At 39.3% G+C, this 27964-nt stretch overlaps 1 protein-coding gene across 2 annotated transcripts; it reads left to right on the top strand.

The window, feature by feature from the left end:
• Positions 1-176: 176 nt before the first annotated feature.
• Positions 177-27294, top strand: NUDT4 (nudix hydrolase 4). 2 transcript variants are annotated; one of them, XM_053978171.1, is made up of 5 exons: positions 177-524; positions 13914-14024; positions 19977-20021; positions 22549-22636; positions 23672-27294. In XM_053978171.1, exons 1-5 carry the CDS (start codon positions 426-428, stop codon positions 23872-23874), a joined length of 546 nt encoding a protein of 181 aa, XP_053834146.1. In that variant the 5' UTR covers positions 177-425; the 3' UTR covers positions 23875-27294. The 2 variants fall into 2 exon arrangements, with proteins under 2 accessions (XP_053834146.1, XP_053834147.1); XM_053978172.1 differs by having other exon boundaries at positions 22552-22636.
• The last annotated feature ends 670 nt before the right edge of the window (positions 27295-27964 follow it).

Consider the following 27964-nt stretch of genomic DNA (forward strand, 5'->3'; position numbering starts at 1 on the left):
GGCTCCGCGGGACCCGCCCGCTGCCCCGGGCCCGCACCGCGCCCACCCGGCGGTGCCGGGACCGGCGCTTCGCCTCCCGCCCCCCGCGGCCCCGCCCCGCCCGGCGCCTGCGCGGAGCGGCGCGGCGGGCGCAGGAATGCGCGTTACGGTTAAATAGTGGGGGCGCAGGGGCGGCCGCCGCGGGCGGGCGGCGGCGGCTCGGGGCGCCGGGAGAGCCTCCATGGCGCGGCGCAGCTCCCGGGGCGGCGGCAGCGGCAGAGGCGGCGCGACGCTGTTGTGACAGCGGCTGGGACTGGCCTTCCTCCAGCCCCGCTCCTGAGCGGGGGCCCCGCGCCGGTGTCCCAGGGGCGCGGCGGCGGCGCTCACAGAGAGGAGCCGTGGCGGCGGCGGCGGCGGCCGGGGGCAGCCCGCGTGTCACCGCCTCTATGATGAAATTCAAGCCGAACCAGACGCGGACGTACGACCGGGAGGGCTACAAAAAGCGGGCGGCGTGCCTGTGCTTCCGCAGCGAGCGGGAGGACGAGGTGAGCCCGCCAAGCACGTGGGGCGGGGGGCGCCGTGCCGGCCTGGCCGAGGTTCCCGTTCCGCCGGCCCCGCCGCTGCCGCATCCCTTTGTCTGGCCGCGGGGCGCGGGCGCCTCCCGGGGGACGCCCCCAGCGCGCGCGGTCGTGCCGGGCCTCCCGCCACCCCGAGAGCCGGCGGGGGCGGCACGGCGGGGCTGCGCGGGTTCCGGCCGGCCGGAGCCGGGTGGCGGGCGGCCCCCGGGCTGTGCCGCTCCGAGCGGTGCCGGGGGCGGGGCGGGCGCGCCTCTCGCCCACCATCTTGGGGCGGCGGGGTGCGCGCCCACGTGCGCGGCGCCGCCTTTGTGCGCGGCCCCGGCGCCCCTCGGCCGGGAGAGGGAGAAGGAGGGAGGGGGGACACTGAGCTCTCCGGGCGGGGCGGGATGGGCCAGGACACCGGCTGGAGCTCCAGGGTTATCTTCTGTGCCCGTGACACGCGGAAAACCGGTTAATGTATAATGGCGCGTGGAGGGCAGGGCTGGTGTGTCATCCTGAAGGCGAACCTCCTGCCCCGCTTGGGTGCGATAAAAAAAGCCTGTGCTTGGAACACCTGGTTTTCCCACGGAGAGAGTAAAATGGAGCTTAGAAATATTTTTGCGAACGAGCTCGGTAGCGGGAGAGTTGTTGCTGCGGCTCTGGTTGTAGTGGGTAGCGCTCCCCGGAATTTTATGTTGCAGCAGAGTCGGGAGGTGGCAACAAAGTTGTCCCGGGTTCCGAGCCAAGGTCAATGGCACTGCCCGTTATCTGGAAACTCGGCTGATGGTTTCATTGCACAATGCGTTTTTAGATGGTCTCAAGCTGGAAGCATACCCTTTTGCCATTTCTGTTTTGATTTTCTTGTTTAGTAGCCGTGAAATAACTATAAAGGTTAGGGTTTGGGATTTTTTTCCTGCCTTTATCTATATGCTGGAAGATGCTGGTGCCCTTCTCAAGCTGTCATCGAATGCCTTCCTTAAACATCTACTAAGTAAATATAATGCAGTGGGAAGAGGCCTGATCTCAAAACACAGGCACTTGGGTTTAAGCAGAAAAAAAATTATTTCCTTTGTGGTATAACCTTGGGACCACGCTGATGAGTTTTTACTAGTATGAGGGAGAAAGGTACCCAGCAGGAATCTTTCCAGGTCTTGTTATGGGTTACAGCTTTTCTCTGGTCTCTGACACTCCAGCATACTTCACCATTTATGTGACTTTAATACTAATTTTTGGATGCTACTTCAGCTCAGACTTATTTGGAGTTTGAACACCTGAGCCACTGTTACAGCTTTTTGCACCAATTATGGTTGGAAATTCATGGTTAGGGTCACCTTTGTCAGTGATTTCTGCTCATTCTTCATTTCCTGATACACTTTCTTGTCATTCTCTTTCAGTCTTGCATCTAGTGAGATCACTGGCTGCTTCAGAATATTGTTTGTGTATAATAACATCCTTTGAGGCTAAGGATGATAGTAGCAGCTTTGCTGGGCTGTGTAGGAAGAGTGGGTACCGACCATTATTGCACTGCAGTTCCTTGTGCAGCTCTGGATGGGGAACTGTTCCGTATTGCTGGCATCATGCAGGTAGACACTTGAGGATGAATTGAATGGCAGAACATCAGATCAGCTTTAGGACATAGATTATGTGTGTGGAAACAGTTAAAATTGCTTTCTGACAAGTCATTTCCAGGAAAGCAGTGCTAACAGCTTGAACTTGCTTAGGAGCTGTTTTTCCCAAGTGCCAGCTTCCTCTGTATCAGTACAGAGTCTATTCCCGCGTTTGAGATTAACTTCAGTCACCAGCCATGTTCCCCAGATTGGGTGTTTGAGGCTTGCTTCTGTCATCTTGAACACTGTTGTCCAGGTAGTTTCTATGTTGGTCTAATCTGTGTAAATGTCTTCAGTGTTTCTTTTCTAAGTCTCTAGAGATTGCACCATCAATTTTTAGCAAAGTTACATCTCCAGGGTGTTTAAGTGTAGGGTAACATCTGCAGGAAAAGAATACAAGGGTGGAACCTCAGTGGCTGGAGAAGAAGGGAACAGGAGACTCCTGTAGAAGTTATTGGGAGGTGGGGTGGAGGGGAACTACAGGATAGAATAGTTCTCATAGTTGTTTTGACTTACAGGATAAGCAAAGAGTTGCTTGACATTGGAGTTGAGAAAATAGAATCAACAACTGAAAACAATTTTTAGGAATACATTTCTTATTAGGAGTCTTAAAAGCAAGAAATCCAAATCTCAACTTTTTTTTTCTGGAGATACTGCCTGCAAGACTAAATTTGTTCTATTTTTCACCTGGTTAGGTTCCATCTGGAGGAATGAGTATCTATAGCAATCTTGTGATACAAATCTTAGAATTAACCTTTCTTTCTACTTCCATTCTGACTGTCCAACAGGCTTGTCCCATGCCAATTATAGCTGAGCTTAAGCTTTTTTTTTTCTCCTTTCTTGCACTTAGTTTTCTGACTTATTTGTAGAGAGCAGTCATTCCTTTCTTAGCATTTTTTATGAACTTTAAGTCTTAAATCATCTTCTCTTAAAAACAACTTTCTCTTTTGGTCATCATGGTAGCTCTTACATCTCTTTCCGTTTGGCAAATGTATTTTTTAATGTGGGTGACACTTGCTTTAGATGGGGATCATGGTGTGCTGTGTAAAAGGTTACTAACACTTCTCTAGCTATACCAGAAAAAATGTTGTAATAGGACACATTTCTACCATGATTGTAAAGCTGTTGTGTAGTCATCTTGTGTTTTCTGGTGATATCTAAGTCTCTTACTTGCTGCCACGTCATGAGCTCTAAACTTGTACCAGAAATCCACAGCAGTGTTCTTACCTGAAGATGATCCTTCTTATGCAACTTCATGTGATGTCCACTGTTGATATCGTGACTTCTGGATGCTGCCTCTTGACTAAAGACTTAGGCATGTTCAGTAACAGCTTTCTGTGCCCATTGACAAAAATTGGGCAAGTCGCTAAAACATTTATTGTCTCTATTGTTCATCTAGCAAAATCTGCTTGTTATAGCTTCCTGGTTGATTTCTTATCCATACCACACTTCTTTCACTGCCTTTGCAGCCATGTTGATGTTACAGCTGAGTTTTATGTACAGTGAAGTAACATGTCAATGGAAAAAGACTGGTCAAACCCATCCCTCACACTTCATTGTACATCTGTTTATTTTATTATTACACAACTGTTTACACTGAGTTTCAGTTTGCTTCTTTATTTCTCAATTTGAAACATAGGTGTGCTGTAGAATACTGCTGAGGCAAAATTCAGCCTGGAGGTTCCTGTATGCAGTTTGAAATACAGACACCAAACTCCTACTTCCCAGCTCCAGCACCCTGTCCAATTAGACTTACTGCTGGACTTGCCACTCCTTGCTGCCAGGCTTAAAATTGTGGAGTCGGTTCTCTTGAGTGTTACAGGCTGCAAACTGGGCTTCCCTGCGGTCCTGCAACTGTCAAAAGCTTCTGCTTTGAGCTGATATTGCGCCTGAAAACCTGTACCCGGGATCACTGATGGTGGGTCAGCTGCACCACTGTGCAAATCCGTGGTTCTTCATCTTCAAGTGCCTCCACACAGAACAATTTAGTGCTATACAGCCCATTTTGATTTAGATCTTGTTTTCTTTGTGCTGTCATAGTGTATGATTTAAAAAGAAAAATCCTTTAAAAAGGAGGAAACCCAAATAGCCAAGTAAAGTGCCCAGTAGCTTTGGGGGTTTTGGGATGTTAAAGGAGGTGGTCTCTTAGACTACTGCCATTAAAGTGTTGTCTGTTTTGGTCTTGCTGCTGTCATTTGGGCTGAAGAGAGAGCAAGATGGCTGGTTATGAGCTGAAGTGCTGGTTCCTTTTGTTCTGTAAGGAAATAAACCAGTAATTGCAGGGACTGTCTGCCCTTTGAAAGAAAAATCATCCTGGAAATGAAGCAGGAGAAATCCCATTAAAAAAAAGGCAACAAGGCTACGTGGGCATGCAGTGCGTGGGGGGTTCAGCCTTTTTGCTTTGAACAAACAGGAAGCTGGCAGGTGTGTGCAAAAAGCTGATGGCATTCAGCAGGCAGGGATGGGCTGGCAGATTTGTCTGGGAGGAAATGCAAGTTTCTCTTGAGCAACTGGGAGTGGATGGCAGCTTTAGAACAAGCCTGCAGGAGAGCCCTCTTGACGGCTTCCACAGGCTGGAATTGTTTATGCAGTCAGTGTTCTGCAAACAGTAGTTTTACATAACAACTCTCCTGTCTTAGGGTCTGCACAGAGGGTATGCAAGATGATTCTTACTTTTCAATGCAGAGAACAAGGCACACCTTTAAAGCAGCAGGAGCAAATAGTAATAAACATAAATTTTGTAGCAATTTGAGTAACTGAAATAATTTTAAAATCTAATTTAATTTTTTTTCCATCAACTACATCTTATACAAATAAATGAGTAGTTATTTTTAAGTATCTTGAATATAAACTTTGAGTGCATTCTAATTACTTTGGTATCTGTAACAGTGCTTTATGTAATCAAATATGGTACTGAAAGCCCTACTTTAGTGTTCAGTCAGCAGTTGCTAGTGGCAGCCCTAAAATAGTTTCATATGCAAAAAGAGTCTTCAAGCTTTTCAATTTTTAATTTTGCATTTGTTGTTCAGCCTTGTACATGAGATGAAAACAGATGGGAAGGGGTTTTTTTAAATGTTGAGACAGTAGTGAGGAAAAATGTATTGTTACACACCTACAGGAAATGTAGATTCTTTTTTTTCCACCCCTCTGTAGCAGGGCACACACTTGCATGTCAACTATTTATCTTGTTCTTGAGTTAAAAATTACAAGCTCCTTGTGTTACAGCTCCTTTTTGGTCTGATTTAATAACTTTATGAATGTCAAGATAGATTAAGCATGGGTTTCTTATACCTTGGTGGTCATAGTTTAATCATTTTTTTAAATAGTGTTCCTTAGTTTTGTACAGATGTTGCTTTACATTAGCAGTGGCTTTATTAAAGAAAAAAGCAAAATGTTATTTTTATGTGCATTGGTCTAAATGGTCTGAAAGCCAGAAGGACCTTTTGTTAGGCAACTTGATCCATAAAACCAGGGTCCAGAAGTATCCCCTGGCTACCCTGGCAAAATGGAGTGTTCTAGGAATTATTGTAAATAAACTTGCAGAGTCATGAAAGATATTCCATACTTGACATGGAATTTTTCACTTGGTTTCTTTATCCCTCAGTGTAGAGCTCTCAGGTGTAAACACACAAATAACGTGTGCTTTCAAATAACTTGGGGTATGACCGTGGCACCTTATGTAAGGCTGGCATGGTGTCCATAGTGGTGTGGGTTACCTACCTTGCATTATGATGGTCTGAGAGAACACAGGTGTGTTTTAAATGCCAGAGAATACACATTTCACTATGGACTTCAAGCATACTGCGGATTTTATTTTCTCTGTTTCATGTCCCTGCCCTGCTAATGGACAGGAAGAGTAATTAACATAGGATGATTGCTGCCTTAGCTTTACCTCAGCATTTTCTTGACACTTAGACATTATCAGCCGGGTTGGATGAACAATCTGGTCTAGTGGAAGGTGTTCCTGCCTGTGTCAGGGGGCCTGGTTAAAGGTCCCTTTCACCCCAAACCATTCTATGAATCTATGATCTGCATGCTGTAGAAAAGGGTATACCTTGAAAAATCAAGACCTATAAACAGCTTCCAAAATGGCTCTTTATGATGTGTCTACAGAGGCAGTGTTTGCTTGTAGTGTGTCCCTGCAGGCTCATATGGGGTTAAAGCTTGTGTTAAGAAAAATTGAACGTTAGGTTGCTGTGGTAAGATTTATGTCAGGTAACCAACTCTGAATACAAGACACTGGTGTTTATTATGTCCACAGAAAAGCAGCTTTCTGCAGGCATGGCATATGCACCTTGTTTTCTGCTGGAATATTTTTTAACAAAATCCAACTGCTTGCCAGCAGTGGAAGCCTGCAGATTTAGTGAGACTGTGGGAATTCAACTGGCTACCATGGCAGAAATCTTCAGTCTTCATTCATAAGCCTTCAGATACTGACACTGGTCATCCATAAGATGTTTTTTTTTTTATTTTGAAACCTCAATTATATTTTCCCATACCTATGGTATTACTTGTCTATGCCATATGGATATGTTTAATGGGGTTGATAGTTGCTCAAAGAGGGCTGGCCTGAAGGGAGAAGGAAATATGTCTGTACTTGTATCTGTACTGTACTGTAACATCAGGCTAAGATGTCCTGTAATAAAGCACTTTTTGCCCTGTTTTGAAGATGCTGTCTTTTTGAGCTAGTTATATTTATGTTAAGATACTTGAAAAAAATATCCTTTTAGCTTACTTGCACCATCCTAAGTTTGCTTAGGATTTAAACTGGTGGCAAAGTTTCTATTTGAATTGCTCCAGTTAACTGAGTGGGGCTCAAAACTTCAAGTTACTGTGAAATAGCATATTGTCAGACTTTTTCAGAAATACATTAATATCATAGCTAGATATATATATATACACACGCATATATGCATTCTTATCTCTAGCTAGAGTTTGTAGACATGTTTTTTTAATATCTTTTGTAGATATGTGAGTTCACAGACGATAGGTTGATGTGTATTTTTTCCAGTCTTATTTGTAGAAGTCTTGAAAAGCTTACTTTAATTTGGTGGCTTTTTGACTTTGTGCTTAAGCACTTCGGTGAAACCAGTGCTACAAATGTAAATACTTCAAAACAAATTTTTGCCTTCAAAGATGTATCTCAAAGATAGAAAAGGCTAAAAGGTAACTGGTACTTGTCAAGAAATAACCTTGTCAAATCTTTACCTGCAGCTGAACAGTTCTCAAAGACTTGGAGTTCTTTTTTCTGACAAGTGCTTGGAAGCTGATCCCTTAGTCAAACAGATTATGTTGCTGAGTAACCAGTAAAGCCCAGTTCTCCTGTTATGTATGGTGGACTGGGGAACCGGCTCAGCGTGAGAAGTAAAACTTCTTTTATAGGCATTTGTGGGAAGTTTCTTGTTTGTCTGCAGGTTTGTTTTTTTTTTCAGGATCTCCTTTTGTTATATGTCTGGGTGTAAGATCTGCACCCTTCATCACACTGTGAGACCTGTCACATCTGTTTTTCCAAAGCATGCTAAAGCTTAGGGGGAGATTGAATGCTACAGGTGACTTCCTCACTTTATGTGAGGAAATGTGTTCTGACTGGCATGCCATAGTAGTACAGTGCTGTTCTTTTCCTAATATGAACACTTTAGCCAAAGAACAAAGTGAAGTATGTTAAATAGCCAGAGGGAGACACTAAAATTCTGTGTCACTATAACATGTTAGCCAAATATTTGAATTTAATATGAAATAAAATTTATAAAATATTACAGCTGAAAGTGCAAGTCAAAAGCAAAACTTCTGAAAAAAGCTGACATGTCTCTCCTTATTGCCATATAGCCTTAAAGTTAGAAGGTCACAAAGGAAAAACCAGATCTAATTCTGGAGTATTGTATTATATCTAATTCTGGAGTATTATATTATACCCATATTTCTTTACCATTCATCTTCAGAATGGGGATAAAGTAGCACTGACTGATATCCAGTGTTGCTGCTTTGAAAAGTGATCTTAAAGTAAAGTTGGGAGGATATTTGAGGCTTCAATATATTGTGTAGACAGAACCCAGTTTTCTGAGATGCATTCAAGATCTGTGCTCAAATTAATGAGCATTAGGATTAATGTACTGCTAGTTAGCCATTCCTCTGCTGTTGTGCTAGCTCCTGTTCAGTGAGGCTAAATCATCTTTTATAACCTCTGCTGTAGGTGGGGACTGCTTTTCAGTCTGTGATCTTTAAGGTACTTTGCTAGAGGCTCTTGGATTGGTACAGGCTCATTTGAAATCGGGGGTTTGCAGTGGTGCCTTTCTGCCCCAGTTTGTGCAGCACTGCCCCTTCAATAGCTGTGTCCTGATGGCTGGTGTGTGTGCAGGCTGGACAAAGCTTTCGTGGGGAATCTACTTTTCATCCAAATCAGCTTCCTAAACTCAACCCAGTGTTAGGGGGAAAGTAAAGGTGTTGCAGTCTTGACTTTAATTAGCTCTTAAAATGCTGTCCAGTCTGATCCTACAGTTTTGTTATTACTTTACAATAACTTTGTGCATGTTATTTCTCCATGTTTTAAAAAATTAAGTAATTTTGAAAATTATTGCAGTAACAAATGAAGACTATAAGCAGTCACTCTCCTGAGAATCTTTTCAGGAAGGCAAATGTTCCTTACTAAATGCTGCCTGTGTAACATTGCTATGGCAAGGTTTAAAGCTGTATTTTCCAAACTCATTGCCAAAAGCAAATGGCATTCTAGGACACGGATACCACATTAACCTATAGGGGAACTGCAAAACTGTTTCAGAACTACTGAAATGAGGCAGTGATTCTTAAAATAGAAAAAAAAAGTGTTAGATAAAGGAAATCTCTTAAGTACAGTAGCAGTTGACATATGCTCTCTGAGATGCGTGCTTTTGCCTAAAAATTTATACAGTTAATTCTGCAAATATAATCCAGTGTTTGTAAGAGATGCTTTTCCTTGCTTCTCAATAGTGTTCCTGTGTTGCAGCGTTCAAAGTTGTTCCCTAGTGCTTTTAAGGAAGCTCCTGAGGTGAAAACAATTGGAAGTTGAAAATGTTAGGGAATAATAAAGCACTTACTGTTTGTATTCTTCCCTGAGCATCTGCTTATGGCTGGTTTTAAACAAATCGTAGGGCTTGACTGACCCTTTTGGCTGTATTGGAATTAAACCATCTTTCTGACTATTTCAGGTGCTTGTAACTTTAGCAGACCAACTGTGTAGGCTGAGTTTCCATATTGAGTGTGTTAAATTGTATTATGTTAACCTCCATCAGAGTGGGTCCTGTCTTTTTTCTCAAAGTCAGTTTGGATGTTTTATCCTCTTAATGTTTCTGATGCCTATGAAAATATGCAGTACATCTAACAGCATTTGACACTGTTTTGTACCTGAGAGGTACCTTTTAATGCCTTAATGATCTTTTCTGTACTCTGACCAGTTTAAATCTTCTGAAATTATTTGTGTGTACTCACCTTTGTAGAGTTTGGGAGCTGAATCCTTTGTCTTCCATGCACCTGTCTTCTGAGCAGTACACCTGAGCAGTGTGATGTTCTTTGCAGCTGAGTCAATGCTCAGCAGTCTTTTGAGAGTGAGGGGTTGATTTCTTTTCTTTTGGACATTGCTCCCTTTAACTGCCAGCTTTGCTATAAAGAAGGGCAGACTTGGCTATCTCCATCAGGTAGTTCAAACATCAAGTTGCATAGCTACGGGAGTAGTGACAGCGATGAAAATGGGGTGTGCAGTGGGAAAGACAGGAATAGATGGGATTAGACTGGGAATAGAAAACTTAAAGAAATCTGACAAATAATTGTCATCAATTATTGACAAAAATTAATTACTGTGAAATTGGAATGGTGTATTTTCAAGTTAGGGATCACTTTGTTTTGAAGTCTAAAGTATCCAGCTGAGGGGATTTGCTCTAGCTAATTTATACTTTATCCTTGCTTTTTTAATGTAAATTGGTTTTTAATACTATTATTTTGCTAGGGTATAATGTCCTTAAGTTAAGAAAAATAGAAAGCAATGATACAAACTTAAGCATTTTCTACCTCTCTAGTGCTTAATATGAAAAAAAAAAATCAAGATTAATAGCTTGCAGTTATAATATGTATTACTCTGAGCTGTTGCAATTTTGGTCTTCTGGAATACAGGGCTACTAACTGTTTCATGAGTGGTTTTGACTTAAGAACACTGAAGAAGGCAAAACTTCAGCATCTTTAGAAATTTTTAGTTGTTTGTCTGCAAGCTTAGCATTTATAGTGACCAAGTCCCATGATGCCACCTGCCCTGTAATAACCTTTTTGGTTAACCATGTTATGGTTATGTGTATTGATAGGTGCTTATTACAAGCAGGCTGGCTAGCAGTTTCTCCTCCTCACTGCACTCAAAGGTCATTTCTATTCCTGGCCTTGGAAGTGAGGTGAAACTTGGCTGGTAATGCTTAATGGAAGAATTTTTCCTTTGTTTCCTCTTAGCTGAACTTCACAGCTTTACTTCTTCAATTGGCAGCATTACAGTATCTTTACCTTAGTCTTTGGAGTTAGATAAACTCAGCTGTATAACTAGACAAGCAGATTTCACTGCAATACTCTGTACCTTTTTTGAACAAGTGTTATCAACAGTAAGTCTTAGTCAGAGACATGGGAAAGGCAGTGACCACTAGTAAGTAATGCAACTCAAATCTTAGTCCTTTTTTTGCATCTGGGGATACAGAACACAGACTTCTTTGCAGAGGAAGTACTTTTGCTTTATTCTTGTGAGCCTAATTGGGTTTTGGTGTAAAATTTAGTGTGCGTAAACCAGAAAAAATGCAGGTGTGTGAGATTCTGCAGTCTTTTCTTTTTTAGTAGACTATTGTAATCTGCTTGACCATGAGCCTGCTCAGAAAAGACTGGATTGCCAGGCAACCTAGATCATATTTCTCCTAGTTTGATTATCTTCTATTAAGAGAAGGTGAATTGCTGCATTTTTGCTGCTGTCTTTTGCAGCTCTCTTGGCATGTGAGTGCAGTGTCAACCAACCACAGCTTTTTGGTGTCTTCATAGTTAAATCGCATTTATTTTTACAGCCTCGTCATTTAGTACTGGAGGATGTATCTTCTGGCCACTTTCAGATGGAAATACTTCAAAACTACATGGAATGAAGAACAACGTACAAAAAAAAAAATCAAAAACATGGAAGACTGCTTGATGCAATACTGAAAAAGTTTGTGGAATGCTTTTCAGCCTTACCACACAATCCTGCAAGTGCTAGCCATTAGGTTTTGTTGTTTGTTGAATCTGATTAACGCCAAGTACATTTTTGATAGCATTACCCCAGGATGGATGCCTCATGCCCTAGTGGCTTCATGTATTAATGGATAAAAAAAAAAAAGTGCATCTGAAGATCTCAGGGATATATCTTAGTGTGATCCCTTGGATTCAGACTGTAAAAGCAGTGAAATCGCACAAGAATAAAGCATAGAGGGAAAGATGTTTGAGAAAATGCTTCAGTTCCAGGTTTGGTGGAGGTTTGGATAGTTGCTAAAATGAATTCTCAGGCTGTAACACTTGGGAGTTTATTGTATACATAGCTTGTAATGCCTATCTACAAGAGTTGATGTCTTTTAATGTTGATTACTTGCTAGATGTATTTGTTTCTGCTTTTTAAAAGGGTAATTTAAAGCTAATATATGTACAAGCTCTGCTTAATAGTCTATTGATTAGATTAGCAGTAGTCAACTACTATATATAAAGGCATAAAAAAAAATCCTGGCTTTACACTACACTGCCAGAATGAGCAACCTGATTTATCCCATAGTAGTAATTAAGAGTTTTATGTTTAGCCTTAACTAAGCAATGAATGCTGATTTTAAATTGTTCTACCAAGCTGGGAATGATTTAATGATAATCTTCCTCTTTTGTTTATTATTTTTGCTAGCTTTCATATGACTGGATTGAGTGCTAGTTTCATCAGCAGAAAATGATGTTTAATGCTTATATCTGGAACTCAGAAGTGAATTCATAACTTGATTTTTACAATTGCTCTTTAAGCTCTGACTAAAGTGGTTCTTTGTAGTGATACAGTGCTCCACCTAAGTGTTCAAAAACATTTTCTAAAATTATTTTCAGTAGAGCTGTGTACGCTCTGTGAATCTTTTGTTTATGTCGAAGGATCCTAGGAAACCAAAACCTTTGGCTCTAAAGATCAAGTTGAGATGCATTTGTGTCTAACCTTATTGCTTTTGCTGAATATTCTTAGGTTTTTAGATAGCTGAGTAAAATACTTGAGTTGACTGAAAACATGAACATTTAGATCAGATGCTAAGAGTGCTTCTGTACTAAATGATGTCTCTGCTGTATTCCTTACTTAGCACAGGAAAAAACTTTGGGGAAATTAGTCCTACCCTAAAGGATTCTCCACTGTACTAATCTTGACTGTACATAAGACAAACATTGCAAGACAGTATCTGTCAGATAAGGCTCTTCCAGGTGCGCCTCACTATGCACACATATCACACGCAGTCACCTGAATTATACTCCTAGTTCCTGTAGGTGAACTTACAGCCTATTTCCATGAGTGCCAAAGGGACAAAGTATAAGTGGTAATCATCTCCTTGTTACTGTCATCAGAGGGTCATTTTCCTATTTAAGCCAACAGGGGGTAAGTTTGAAGTCCATGAAGGTGAGGGCTGGGACGGTCACTTCAGTTGTCTGGCACCAGTTAAAACTGTAACCTTTAGACTTGAGGTTCTTGTTCTAGTCTTTTAATTGCTTTTCAAGATTCGAGCACTGACCCTGCCTTTTTACTCCCCACAGTTGTTCTTTGACTTCAGGGTAGGGTTTATGTAAGTAATGCCTAGAATAGGAAGCCTTTTACTACGCAGATGACTGAGTATGTCTTGGTAACTTGGACGTGTCTCAAATATAAGTTAAACTGCTTATATCAAAGTGGTCCTGAATCAAGGTCTTATCTTCATAAACTTCTACTGCAAAATTACTCCAAATACAAGGTATCATAGTTTGTTGGACAGGTAGCTAACATCTTCTCTGCTCTGAATATTATGAAGAGCAGGTCCTATAGACTGGGGGTTTTAAATTGGTGTGTATCAATGACAGAACCAGGTTAGAGTCAAATTAAGTGAAATTAAAACATTCTGGGGAAAAAAATGTTAAATTTAGAAATCAAATTCAATGTGTTGTGCTTTTTCCTCTTACATAAATGTTTAAAAGAAACCAAACTGGACAAGGGCCAATGAAGTACTCTCACTGTATTTTAGTTATGCAATAGTTTAAGCATGTCATGTTAACATAACACTTCAGTAACTGAAAAGAAGCTTGTTTCTGACTAAAAATTAGAAATATTTTCAAAGGTCTGTTTTTAGCCAGAAGATGCCATTCCAGAAGAATTAGTTAACTTCTATGTTGATGAAAATGTCTTAATTTTCACACTTTGCCATCTACATTATTTGAAGACTTAGTTCTGGAAAATATTGTTATTAGATTTTTGTTGTATGCCTTCACTCCTGTGCACATTATTCTGTATTTTCCACATTGTGTCTAACATCCAAGGAAAGCATTTGTACAAAGAAATTGCAATGACGTTGTCTTGACTTAGTTTTATAAAACAGATTGGATTGTAACTGTTTTCCTCTTTTTCCAACTCCTGCTTGCCTGTTATGTTTTGTTTCTGAAGTCTGTAATCCATCTGGCTAGGTGAATAAGTGCATTGCTGAAAAAGCAGATAGTAGTGAGATTCCTGACTTGTGAGCTGTATTTAACAGTCACTTGTAATTATTTATAGGTGCTCTTGGTAAGCAGTAGCCGATATCCAGATCAGTGGATTGTACCAGGTGGAGGAATGGAACCAGAAGAAGAGCCGGGGGGAGCAGCCGTGAGAGAGGTGTATGAAGAGGTAACAAAAACAAAACAAAGCAACAAATCCAGCTGACCTTTGCTGCTGTTGTCTTCAGATGGAAACCAAGAAGCAAGAGGGAACTGCCTCCTTTATCCAGTACTTGACTGAGACCTTTGTGGTTATAAAATTCAAAGAACTGCACTTCTGTGTGTTAGAATTGGGGTATAGTGTGGTGAGGTGAACCAATCAACTTAGCTTCTTCTTTCATTTCATAGCTAAATTTCTATCTGCCTTTATAAACAAGTCCTGGAAGTAGAAGTGTGACTTTATGCCAAATGACATATTATAGTAGTGTAACATTTCTGTGTTCGTGAAGAAAATGTTTGACTTGCAGCTCTTTTAGAACAGAGTGAAGGTAAACTAACCATTAACATGTAGCTGCATAAGAACAAGAAATCAACAGACTTTTGAGTACATTTCAAACTAAATAGATTAAAAACTGATCTATCTGAGCAGTTGAGAATTCATACATTTATGGCTGCTTATCGATAAAGAAAGCACTATGGTTATAGTCTGCCTTTCTATCTCTGCCCCCATGACTGGGCAAAACAGAACTTTAAGCCATGATGAATTCATGCAATTTTCCTATACTACAACACTTAAATTTCAAATTCAGAATTCTGGGGTTTCATTTGCTGTTTATTTTTCCTAGGAAAATTGTGAAAAATATTAAGTGTTTCTTTAATGTCTAACAACTATGTCTAAACCAATAGGTTCGTTTTTACTAAACCAAGTAAAACTGCAAGAAAAATCAAAATATCAGACTTTTAAATAGAAGGTATAAGATTTTTCATAAATTGGATGCATTCTGGTAAGTGAGTGAACTACAGGATTTCTACTAGACTTAACCAGTTTTCTCATCCCATTTTCCTATTCCCAAAACACACTAATATTGTTGCTGATTGGTATTTGTAAAGATTTTTTTTCCATTAGCTATGTTATTTGGTGGTTTATCTTGCTTACCCTCAAGACTGGTTCTGTTGTGATGTTGAGGCTTAGGAACTTGATGTAGACATGACTTGCACCAAACACTGCCTGCTATTCAGTGTCAAAATGAGATCTGTGGGCTGTGATTGAGTGACCCTTCTCCCATTTTCCTTGGGGAACAGACTGGTTCACTATTTTTTGCTCTCAGCAGCCTTCCTGAAGCAAGGTTCAAGCATGAATAAACCTCGCTGAATCAAAAGTGTTTATCCCAGACTGCGCTCAGTTTTGCTGGAGGAGCTCATTTTGATCTACACAAGACATACTCAGCCACAGGGTACAGTCCATTTGAAAGGAGCAAAGAGTTTGGATTCTAGCAGTGACTCAGCAAAGATTTAGGCTTCCAAGCAGTAGTAACACCTCTAGAGAAAGTCTTGTCTTCCCACTGTCACAAGTTCATGGGTAGGATTAAAAAGCCCAGTCCTCTGCCCAGTGTTCTTAGGAATGCTTGTAATTTTAATTGCTGATCTGACTTAGGGTATAGTCCAAGGTGAAGGACCATAAAGTCTCATCTCCATGTTAAATTAGAGCTGACTAAACTGTAGTCATATGTTTGGGGTTTTTTCTTTGGTGGTGAAGAATGGATGATCTTGAAGGGACTGTTCTTTTTATGGTGTTTTGGAGTATAATATGAAGTTCCAGCCACATTAAGCTTTGAGCTGTGCTTGCAAATGCATGAAGAGTTTTCACAGACTAGGAGCTTTAATAAGCAAAAATCATTTGGTTACACTTGTTCTACTTCCTCAGAATTTCTGGGGTATTTTAGCTTGTATAACTGATCAGACTTAGAAGCTCATGCCTTAAAGTAAAGTACTCTTCAGCTACCAGCTAAGTCTTGCATGAGATTGCCAAGTGCCATTTTTAAAGAAAAAAAGAGTGGTATTTAGGGGTTTGAGCCATGGAAATTCGTACTGACCTTTCTAAAGGTGAATGTGCTTTCTATTTTTATACTAAGGTCAATGTCACCTGGCAAGCTGGTTACAGTACAGTGAACTGTTAAAGAGTTTTGTGAATGAATAAACTTCAAAGAAAGCACGGTTGTGCTGGTTTGAAATGTTTCTTCAGTATTGGGTCATGTACAAACTAAGCATGACCCAATGTTTCTATTAATTTATTAAAATTGATAAATGCATAGTGGGAGTTATAATGGCATTCCTTAATGGTAGAAGTGTTGATAGCCCACTGGCTTTATATATCCTTACTTCGACTACACCAACAGCAGTGTATTGAGAATGTTTTACAACTCAAAGGTCTCTGTAATCAAATGTACATGCATGGCAGTTGTTTCACAGTCTGCCTGTGTACATGACTCCAGGGATTTTTTAACTCTCCAATTCTGTTTGTGTTGGTGATACAGATTCTTACCTGTACTGAATACTTAGTGTTTCATTTAAGGTTCTCTGACATTTCACAGGTTACTGGAAATTTACAGTTACCTTAATTATTTAGATGCAATAAACTTTTACAAACCAGCAAGGAGAATAACAAAATTAAGTCACAGAATAAAGCAATCCCAGAAAGGTATTGAACCTCATCTAAATGAGGAGCTACTCCATTAATGAATTTGGAGCTTTGTCTTTAATTGCATAGTATGAAAGATGAAAGTCTGCACATGCACTGTTCAAAGAAAAATTATACAAATGAGTGGCAAGCCAATGATGCCCAGCCTTGTAAATGGAGCTCTTCTGTGAATTGTGAACCACTCCCTTTTCTGGCTTCATGTCACAAAAAAGAGACTCTTGCTTTGTTCGTCTTAGTAGTGTATTGAAAGGCCTATGAGAAAATATGCAATTTCCCTCAGCCCTGTGTGGATATAGTTTCTGAGAAGAAGAGGGTGATCCTTAAGATTAATTTGCTGCAACCGTAAAAATGGCAGTAATATCATCTAAGACTTCTCACAGCAAATAGAGGAATTAGCTCCAATGAGCATCTAATATTTGAAAAATGACTGGGTGCTACAGACTAGAACTAGTTAGACACTGCAGAAATAAATAAAGCACGCTATCAGCTGAAAGATTAAGGCAAGCATTTTGTTCTATAAAAGTATGCAAAAATGGGGCAGGAGTTGTCTTGCCACCATCCCTTCAGGAGTGTAGCCAAAAAAATGGCTACAATACTATCCTACAGATGCCAGAGTTAAAAATATCTCAAATCTTTCAGATCTTAAGCAACTTTCTGCCCTGGTAGACTGTTAGCTTAGAGATGGAACTGCAGCAGGACTCTGGCTCCATCTACAGGAGGCAGGCGAGTCTGATGTTCATCTGAGACTGCAGAACCTCTACAGCTGGAACAGGAATGACCTCCAGGCCAGACTGATTGTGGGATGAAGTGGATAGTTTTCTCTCTTGTGGCTGGATTTAGACTGACGCTGAAATATATGCATAAGATTCAGATCTGAGGTCCTATTTGGAGAGTTCTCAGACTTCCCTAGAGAGTTGTTCTGGGGAATATAGCACTTAATTCAACAGCTTGTCTGTCAGAAGAAAGCTGGGGTTTTTTTCAGGTTTTTATTCCAAAGTTCAGATGTCCTTACACATTTACAGAAGCCTATAGGATTCTGTTTACTTGAAGAACCATATTTTAACAGCCATGGGTACATAAAAGCCAAAGGAAGAAGTATTGTTTTTATGAGAGGCAAAATGGTTCAAAGTCTAGAATTAAACCACTGCATTGGATCAGAAGCTTACCACTGGGAAAGGGGGAACTGCTTTTGATGTTCTGGGGATAAAGCTGAAGTACTTCTTGGTCCTCTGGCACTTAAATATGACACATTTTGAAGCACATTACGAAAAGAACTTGAAGGAAATATTCTTGTTTGTAAAAGCACTTAAAAGATCACCGTCAAATTCAAGGTACCTTTTCAACTATAAGGATTATTCAGTTGAATATTATTTTCAGGAAAAATATCATGAGACTTTGAATCACTATTCAGTTCAATATTTTCAGGAAAAAAATCACAAGCCTTTGAATTACTACCTTTTTACACTTTTGAGTGTAGAGGTTTTCAAAATACATTGCTGTTTGCAGGCATGATGCTACATTTTGGAAACATATATATTTGAGTAGAAAGTAATTGGACATCAGTTATAGTAATCACATTTACATAGCAACATCTGGTTGCACCAAAGCTTCACTTCAAGCTTTGGGGAGTTTTTACACGTGATCTAATGGAGTGGTTCTAATAGTTTCATTCAGAATTACTCAGCTAAGGGTATTTGTTTAAACCATTGATTTGCTTAAAGAGAGAAAAGAGAAAGTGTTAAGTAAATTCCACTTAGAGTAACATTGATAAATTCACATTGTGACTATGGGATACCAATAAGTTGACAGAACTTCTCTATGAAAGCTATTCAGTATTAGTAAACGTAGCTGGTCATGGTAGTTTTGCTACGTGTTAAATGTTAGTTGTCAGACTCCCACTTGAAGTGATACTGTAATGCTGAGCAAATTAGGACTGATCAGTAAAAAACATTTCTTCAGCATGCTGCTTCTCACAAATAAGTGCTTTTTCATTACCCAGTATAAAGCACAAGCAATCTTTAGTGCCTGTTGTGGCATTCCTTACTCTTTCAGCCCAAAATAAGGGCCTGTCACTTTCCTAATTAATGTGCTGCTTAATCACTTATCTGTCAGGTCCAGTTGTGTATTTTTGGCTTTATGAGCTCCAACAGGTATCGGCCATCACAGCAGACAAACAGAATATTGTATGTAGTTTTGTATTAACTTTTGCTCTAGCTCTTGCTCTAGATAAGCAAAATGCCATGATAATTTTGCAGAGGCTGTGATCAGGCTTCATCAGAATGGCTTAATAAATAACACCAGTCGTCTGCTTTCTTCAAAAAGACAGTCACAGAAAACATTCACTTTAAGACTTTGATTAGACTTATTGCTAAGGCCTGCCCAGTTATTTGTCAGAGTTACTCATTAACATGTAATGAAGATCCATATGGTCCTTTATATAAAGACATAAGACATCAATTAACTGTGTTTGGCTAAGCTAGAAGCAAAGACTGAAAATTAGAAATGTCATCTTAGCACTAAGAAGCCCTATTTTAAATATTGGTTATATAACAAGACAAAAACAATCTAAATATGGCTTTGTCTGCCAGTAGGCAACATATGCCTTTATGTGTCAGTCATAGGGACTGAGTTTTGTTTAGAATTAATGGATGATCATAAGCAGTGTCCCTTGGAAGAGGCATTATATATTACTTTTGGAAAAGCAAACCTTAGAGTCTTAGTAGAAAGTAATGGCCACCTTATCTGAATTGATAAAATTCACAAACCATAGGCTGATACAGGGATTATTTTAAAATATTGGAGTAAAACTGAATTGAAAGCCTTTTGTAATTGTACTGGCTAGAAAAAGAGTTCAAAACTGCAGAGAATTGGGGATATAAATTTGGGCTTTATATTACATGACAAAAGCTACTTTGATGTGAAAACCAGCACACGTGAAGTCATTATGCTGCAAGATCCATGCAGTAACCTACAGTTTATTATTTTACAATTTATTATTGTATTTTGAAAACTTAAATTTCTGTGTAAAATAGCACTGGATTTTCAATGATTGCTTCTTTAGATTAATTCTAATTCTACTTGAAATTCCCTTGTCCTTTCTACTTTCCTGGTTTTTTTTTCATTATTGGGTATGATTTATCTATTTAATAAAATACAGTACATTAAAAATGTGGTAAGTAATAGAGTATTTTAGTCTGGATGGAAACCTTGAAAGATTTATGGATTCTTTGATCCACTCATTAGGACAAGCTTTTGTACTCTAATACTCACAAAGAGTCTAAAACCAGGGTCTCACAGTGCAGCACTATCTAATTAAAACTTAAAACTCTTACTTAAATAACCCTAATAAGGAGGAGTATGCTAATGTAGGATGATGGTACGGGTACTTTATATTTTTTTTTAATTAATACCAAATGCTAATACTTTTTCCTGTTTGTTTTGTAGGCTGGAGTAAAGGGAAAGCTAGGCAGACTACTTGGGATATTTGAGGTGAGCTATTTCCTTTATGTTCTAAAAGCAATGGTTTGTTTCTGAAAACTGATAAGCTGCAACATCAGACTTAAGTTCATAAGTATTACCTACCTATAATTTTGCAGTGTTGCTGGATCTGCTACATTAGATTTGAATAGGAAGAGTTCAAAGTACTTATACCAGAATCACAAAATATTCTCAGTTGGAAGGGACCCACAAAGAGCGAGTCCAACTTTTAAGTGAATGTCTTATACTGGGATCAAACCCATCACCATGGTGTTGTCCAGCACCAGGCACTCACCAGCTGAGCTAATCTCAGGTCATTTTAGACCTTTGCTGGAAAGATTAAATTAGTACTTGGGCAATATCTAGATGTAAAAAAAAAAAAAAAAAAAAAAACAACCAGACCATTCATAGAGTTAGGATTTCTGAATCATTACACTAGCCTTTTTTGAGGCACTCTTTTGACTTTTCCTCCCTGGTTAGATTTTGCTGAATTTGTCAATTTTCTCACATGTAAATCAATAAGTCTGGATATGAATTCTCATTATGGCTTTAATTCGCTAAAAAAAGGTCAAGACTTCGGACAACAGATAAATCCAACCTTTAGCAAACTATGTAGCTCAAAACATCTATTTGATGGTATAAAAACATCAAACTCTGACCTACCAACAGTGCAAGGACACCTGCTAGCTAGAACTCTATTTTAGTGTTGGTGTTGCCCACTTCTGCTCAGGTTCTAGGCAGGAGCAGACTGTAGTTTTAATGGTCTTCAGCTCCTAATACATCCAGTGTTACTATGTTGTGCTGTATATTAAGTGGAAGTCCCTTAGTCTCAGTTAGGTACAAATCTTCACCCAGCTTTTATAGGCATTCCTATATCCCATTTTATAGTGTATTCCTGACAGGGATTTCCTGTGTGAAGTATTACTTAGTCACGTGTCACATTGTGTGAAGTATGGAAGCCATGACACAATTAGAGAAGCTCCTGAAGGTCCTGAAGCTTAGTAGTTAGTAGTACTCATATTTTTTTGATATGTTTTGGGTTTGGGTTGAACTGGATGATCCTACACATTAAAAACTTTGCTATGTTATAACTCTGCTGGTCAGTCTACAAAAGTATCCTCCATTTCCCAGCTCAGACCAAAAAACCTTTTTTGGTTATCAGGATAACCGATCATGTTGTTGGCTTAAGACAGGGGCTGCAAAGCATGATGATTCCTTGGTAGTTCAGGTGTATGTTCTTCTGAAGGCATTTACACCAGCTAGACCAGAAGAGAGAAAAATTGGTGTTGTGTCACTTTCCTAGGTTACTTCTAACTTAAATCGAGGCCCTACTTTAATTTCTCAACAGGCCCCCACAAACTATTGTTAGTACCATTGAGGGGGCCACACCTTGTGACCTGGGAATGGAACTAAGAAGATGGAAATAAATGCTGCTGCTGAGTCCTCTTATTCTAGAACTACAGCCAGAGAGGATATGTGTTATAAATATATGTATCTCATTTAATGGTGATACTGACAAAGAACTCCTGGAGAATTTTTATTTCCTAGTAAAGCGCAACAGTTCAAAACTATATTAAGCTTGTAGTGAAACAAAGTTAAGTAGGAAAGGTTATTTACAGGGATACAGCCATTTGTTAGGGAAGCTAGGCCATAACATCTCTTGGTTCTTAATGCAGTTGTAATTGTAGATGGTCCTGGTTTTATTAGGAGCTCAGTTCTTCTCCAAGAGGAAGGATGGTCTAATTGGTTGGGTAGCACCTCAAACACTGCCACTGGTCTGCTTTGGAGTAGCAGGGAGTAATGGCTATGCCAACCTCACATGGACTGGCTGCAGCACAGTGGCCTTGCCCTGAGCAGGTAGCTCTGTCAGACTCTGTGTTTAACCCACCCTGTACAAAACACTTGCCTTCTAAACAGGTGGTGAGTGTTGCCATCATGGCAAACCTGCTGGATGAGCAGATGGCAATGATTTTTGCATTTGGCATGACTGCAAGCATAAGCTACTTAATTTGCCTCGTTCACAGAGTGAAACTTTACAGCCAGCACTGTGTAGATGACATGGCCACATGATGCAGTGGTTCCATATTGCAAAAAGTGTTTGGGTTTCTTCAAATGACCTTTCATCGAGGAAATGCATTGTGGAAACAGTTTGAGCAAATGTGGAGTACTGGGGTAATTTACAATATATGTAAAAGATAAGTACTAGTACTTATCTAGGGCAGTACTAGTGGACAACTGCTAATATTTAGCTGGATGACCAAGAACACACTGGTCAGAATTTCACAGTCTTCAAAATTGTTTGTATTGTCTTTGGTTTGGTTCAGTTTTTTTTAGTCTAGTAAAAGAGAATAGCTGTTTCAAATAAAACTTTGTTTTCCCATCATTTTGGGTCTCATCAGTACAGATGTTTGTTTAGTGAAAATAAAAGCCAGGCTTGCTGGCAGCTATCCTTTAGAGGTAAGTAATTCCTAATCTTGTAGTTGTGGTAAGTCTGTAATTATTTAGATGAGAATTTAAACTTGTACTTCTAATATTCAAGCAGAACCAGGATCGGAAGCATAGGACGTACGTTTATGTTCTTACTGTGACGGAAATACTGGAAGACTGGGAGGATTCAGTTAATATAGGTAAATTAATTCTCTGTCCTTATGTGCTACACTTAGAAATGTTGTGAGTAAACTCTTCTCATTTTTCTGAAGCAATTTGTGTAATTCAGGGGGAATACTAATTCTGTTCTAGTAAAAGTCAAGGGATGCTCTTCTTGCACACTATAATACATGCATAACTAGGGTTGCTTCCGACATAGTGTTACTGTTATTCTTAGAATACTCTAATTATTATAACATTATGACAGAATAAATATTGTAATTTTTTAAAGGCCAAATACTATATTGCCAAATTGTTTTTTCCATAAAAAGTAGAATGTTTTACTGTCTTATACTCCAGGGTGTTTTTTAAATGGTCCTTGACCTTAAATAAGTGGTTTATGTAGTTGTAATGCTTTAAACCAAATGAAAAATAGAATTCATTCAATTTTTAACAAGACCATCATTGACCTTGCCTATATGTATTTTCAGAGACTTTGCATTTTAAAGGCCTAACTTGTAAAACTGAGATGGTCTTAAGCTGATCTTAGTGAAGTCTTGAAATTTAATACATAAACATGTTTGATACAAGGTATACTATTTTTTAAAACTTACAGCTAACCTGAGTAACTCCTTATATGGATGCATATGGAGACTTTGGGCATGGAACATGGCTTTTAAATTTTGAAAGCCATTCTCCTGCATGCATGTTCAGTCTAAAGATTGGTTTTCTGCTAGACATGACAATGTAGGACTGCAGTATCAAGTCATTTAAATAACATCACACTTTCCTTTAATGACAACATGTGGCTTTTGGAGCATATAGAGAGTCATACAAGTTTCTGATGAGTATGTGCTTCAAGAGAGTTATCTGAAAGGCTTTGTTATGAATTGCATTTCAGTAAGCTTGAGTGAATCTCTTGCGTTAATCAGTTCTTTCAGGGTCTTTTCCTTCACTCTTTTGCCTGACAACTTCAACTTCGAAAGAACTGAGAAAAAGTAAATAACTAGATAGCAACCAATAGTGCTGTTAAAATTTTATAACTCTGTTCTTTCTTGTGGATTGTACTCATTCAGGAAGGAAAAGAGAATGGTTTAAAGTAGAAGATGCAATCAAGGTCCTTCAGTGTCACAAGCCTGTTCATGCAGAATACTTGGAAAAACTGAAACTGAGCTGTTCACCCACTAATGGAAACTCTGTGGTTCCCCCTCTTCCAGATAATAATTCCTTATATGTCACTTCTGCACAGACTTCTGGGTTGCCCTCTACTGTGAGATAAACATTCGGATTACCTTTTTATTCATGCCATCACAACAGGAGACATCTGTGATCACGTGTAGGCATCTGTATAACTGTCAGTTCTAAGTGAAATACGTGAATGTGTCATAATGTCAAATTTATTTGAACATGTTTTTCTTTTAACAATGTAAAGTAGTACTTCAGCAAACCAAAGCCATATAGGGATTTTTTAAGATGCCTTAATAGGCTATTAAAAAAATAAACTTGACTATATAAATTTATAAATTTACATATCTGCTAAAATAAAATATGCATCTCAGTGGTGTTCAGCTTATTTAAAACTTGTGAGTTTTAGTCAGTAGTTAAAGCTTGAGCAAATAGTCTTATACTAAACTCTTATTTGGTATCCACAGATGAAGTGCTAAGACCCTTAAGCTGGCAGTATTTGGGTAAATGGATGTGTTGAAGGCAGAGGTGAACAAGGGTGATACAATAAAGCACTAAACCACATTCAGCCTGTCAAGAGCAAAGAATACCAACACTAAGCACTGCTTGCCTCAGTTATCCAAAAGGTTGCCTTGTCCTATGCAATCTTCATGTAACATATAACTAGGGCAAGAACAAGAACTTTGTCTTGCAGCTACCAAAACTATCCACTAGACTGTAGTTTCATCACTTGGTCAGCTGGTGAGCTGTCAGAAGATTTGTGTGAAAAGCACTGTAGATCTTTCTTCCCCCTTTTCCTTTTAACCTTGATACATGTTTTGTTCATGGTGTGATTACACTGCAGGTTCAAAAACTTTCATCTTCAATTAGAAACATCTCATGTAGTGTTCCTGCAGTCTGCAATTTAAAAATGTTTGGAGGAAAGTAAGACTTAATCAGGGGCACCCTTTGGTTGCAGAGGTGTCTATTAGCAAGCATGTGTTGAGGTGCCTTGCCCTGCAGGAGCCAGTAGTGCTGCCTCCAGTGTTTGGGACAGGAGTGTTGATAGCTACTCCACCAGTAGAGAAATAATACTCCTTTGTCCTATTAGAAGGAGTGCTGAAACCCCCAATCTTAAGTTAATTCTTAAATCATTCAGTTCTTCTGTTTGAACATCAATTACTTTAGCTTCTTCAAATAAAAGCTGGCCTCTTGGTAAAAATATAGTTGGAATAAATGAGGTACAGCTGTTCTAATTATTTCTCTTGCTTTTCATACAAGAAGATGAAAACTAAATCCACTGTTGGTCTTAATGTTTTTACCATAGGATTATTCTCTCTGTATGTGTGTGTGTGCATGGTGTCTTCTGCAAGAACACAATCTAATTCACATGAACATCCTACTTCTGAATTTTTTCTAGGATTTAAACCCAACTGTACCTCCTTTATATCCAGCCAAAACAGGTCGAGGTAGACCACTACCTCACATGTGAAGTTTATTCTGGGTAAAGCTCATTCTCTTATACAACATTTGAACCTTTGTAAATAGTCCAACTAGTAAATAGTGAGTGTAAAATGGGAAATAAATGTAATTTAAACCTTTTGTTACTCAATACACAAATGGTTAACTTCTACTTTTTTAACACAAATTGTGTAAAATGCTGCTATGAATTTTTTTGTGCTGTTACACTTTTTTAGGAAAAAAATGTTGCCACAAGTTACTCCTAGAAAAACAATCTTGTGCCATATGTAAATGCAGTGAAACTAGGGAGATAGATGATCTGATCTCTTAATGCTGCTCTCTTTGAAGAGGCATAAATACTACTGACAAGAGGCATGAGCCACAAAGCTGAAGACTTCTGAAACAGTGGGTAGGACACTGCTTTCAATCCCTCTTATCTCCTAGTCCAGGTCACTTCCAGAACTGGAAAGAACACACAAGTGTTTAGGTGCACCTTAAGGTGGAAGTATTGCCAACAGCTTGTCCATCTTTTCAGCCATGAGGTGGGAGGCCAGGGAAGGAGCATTGCTATTTTCAGTAGTGCACACATGGGTACATCTATTTTACATTGAACCTGTTCCAGACTGGGATACCATTTGCTCAGCTCACTACTCTAAACTGTTCTGCCAGATGAAACAGGAGAAGGAGGGGTTGAGCATAATGAATGTTTGATCTTTATTAAAATCATACTCATGGTGTAGAGGGGTATGTCTGGCTCCAAGGCTGCCTTTAAAAGAATGAATCATTTAGCTCCCTTTTTTGATCACTTTAATGCTCACTTTTTTTGTTCAGTAGTTATTTTAACACTTTAAATTGAGCAAACTTGTATAGGTTTTCTTGTAACAAGATTATATCAAATCGATGACAGCTAAAACAGAACCCAGAGTTTGAGTTTTTATTCATTAAAAAAATGCTGTCTCCGTTTCAGATTCTTGGAATGAAATCAATCCAAGCTTGTATGAGATTTAGTGGTAATGCATGACCTTATTTTGTAACTCTTGAATTATGTATTTGATAATAATGTAAAATGTACAGTATTGCTGTTGCTAACAAACTCAGAGTTGATTGGCTATAAATATTTTTGGTCACACACATTTAAGCTGTTCAGTAGTGCCAGACAGATTTTTTTTTTTTTTTAACAGCATTTGTTGTACAAATCTCTTCAGTCTCTATGCAACCTTCAGAATGAAGCTCTATTGCTTTGACTTCTACTCCCTTTCAAAGTGAATGTTTTGTGAATCGCAGATGTCAACTGAAGACACTTCAGTTTTGCTACAGGGAACAACTGCAGTAAAGGGATGGCAGTATGGCTTCAGTACTAATGAAATCTGACACTAAACTCCAACAGAAAGAGTTGTAAAGTTGGAATAGGAAGGCTACAATTTTTCTACTACCTATCAATTTAAATGTTAGAAGCATTTTGTTTTTACACAAATCTCTAGTTTGATGGGCCAAACCTATTTCAAACAAAGCAAATTTGGGATTTTTCTCATGCCAAAAATTCTGTACAAGGTATCCAATTTGCTTCTCCAGAGAAAAAAAGGGAAGAGACAGGTTGTCATCTGCAATTGTCAGAGTCTACTTTGTACTGCTGCTTCTCCTGGCTGATAGGTTTTGAGAGTCTCATGAGTTACATTATAGTGGTATCAAAGAAAAAGAGCCTTAACGTTTAAAATCTCACGGAGCCAGATTTAAGCAAAATTGAATGTGCTTTCAAACACAAGAAATCCTGAGGTATTGCAGAGAGGCTGTTTAAGTGAAAAATCTTATTTTGGTGCTTACTGCACCCCTGGCTTAGCCTAGCATTGTTCTATTAACAATGTGCTGTGAAAAGAAACGTGAGGGGCAGACACTTGGTTTACTTACCAGCATGGTTTGTGAAGTGAAAACTGAAAGGAAGGGGGGGCGGGGTGGGAAGGGAATTAAGTTGTACACATTTTGACCTGCTTGCATGGATTTTCTTTAAAGATTGATGTAAGAATTTTGACTTTTTATATTTGAAAAATACCAGAATAAAATCTAAATTAGTCCTGTGGATGATGTAGTCATTCCATTGCAAATACTGCACCAGAAGTGCTTGTGTAAAAGGCTTCAACCCCATCTGAACTACATTTAAGTTTCATCTAATGTTTCCTACTTCTTGCCTTGTCCTTACACTCAAGCTTTTCCAAGCTCATTGTTCCAAAGAATCATTTCTTAACTTGACACGACACTCCACTCTCCCCTTAGCACACATGTCCAGTGCCTGTCCCAGCTTGAAAACTGGTGCCAGTGCTCAGCCTGCTGCTGAAGACCTACCTCCCCTTACCTTGTTTTTTGAACCTGCATTCTTCCACGCTGTGAGGCTGGTAAGCAGCTCCTGTGTTTCCCCCTCTCAGTATAACTTGTGACAAGCAGACAGTTACCACACCTCCCTCTTCAGCTTAAGGAGAGTTTTACCATGGTCCTGTCTGGCTCCTATCACTGTATCTTCAAGGCATCAAGTGTAAGACTCAAGTGAGGCAGAAGTGTGACAAACCACAACAGATGGCAAGAAAGGCAGAACGACTGATTTTCCCACAACTTGCAGAGATTGTAAGAATCTTCAAGCTTGAACTGAAAAAGTTTAGGGTTTTTTTAAATTTACCTTCTTTCAATACTCTTAGGGTCTCAGTGCTGCTGTGGCATTAGGCAAGGCACTGCCTCCTTGGCTCAAGCAATGAACA

This window comes from Vidua macroura, chromosome 5, assembly GCF_024509145.1.
Source record: "Vidua macroura isolate BioBank_ID:100142 chromosome 5, ASM2450914v1, whole genome shotgun sequence".
Taxonomy (NCBI): Eukaryota; Metazoa; Chordata; class Aves; order Passeriformes; family Viduidae; genus Vidua; species Vidua macroura.

Coding starts and splice junctions, on each gene's coding strand:
- NUDT4 (XM_053978171.1), top strand. CDS start 426: ATGATGAAATTCAAGCCGAACCAGACGCGGACGTACGACCGGGAGGGC. Junction 20,022..22,548: donor GACTACTTGGGATATTTGAG/GTGAGCTATTTC, acceptor CTAATATTCAAG/CAGAACCAGGATCGGAAGCA. Junction 22,637..23,671: donor GGAGGATTCAGTTAATATAG/GTAAATTAATTC, acceptor GTACTCATTCAG/GAAGGAAAAGAGAATGGTTT.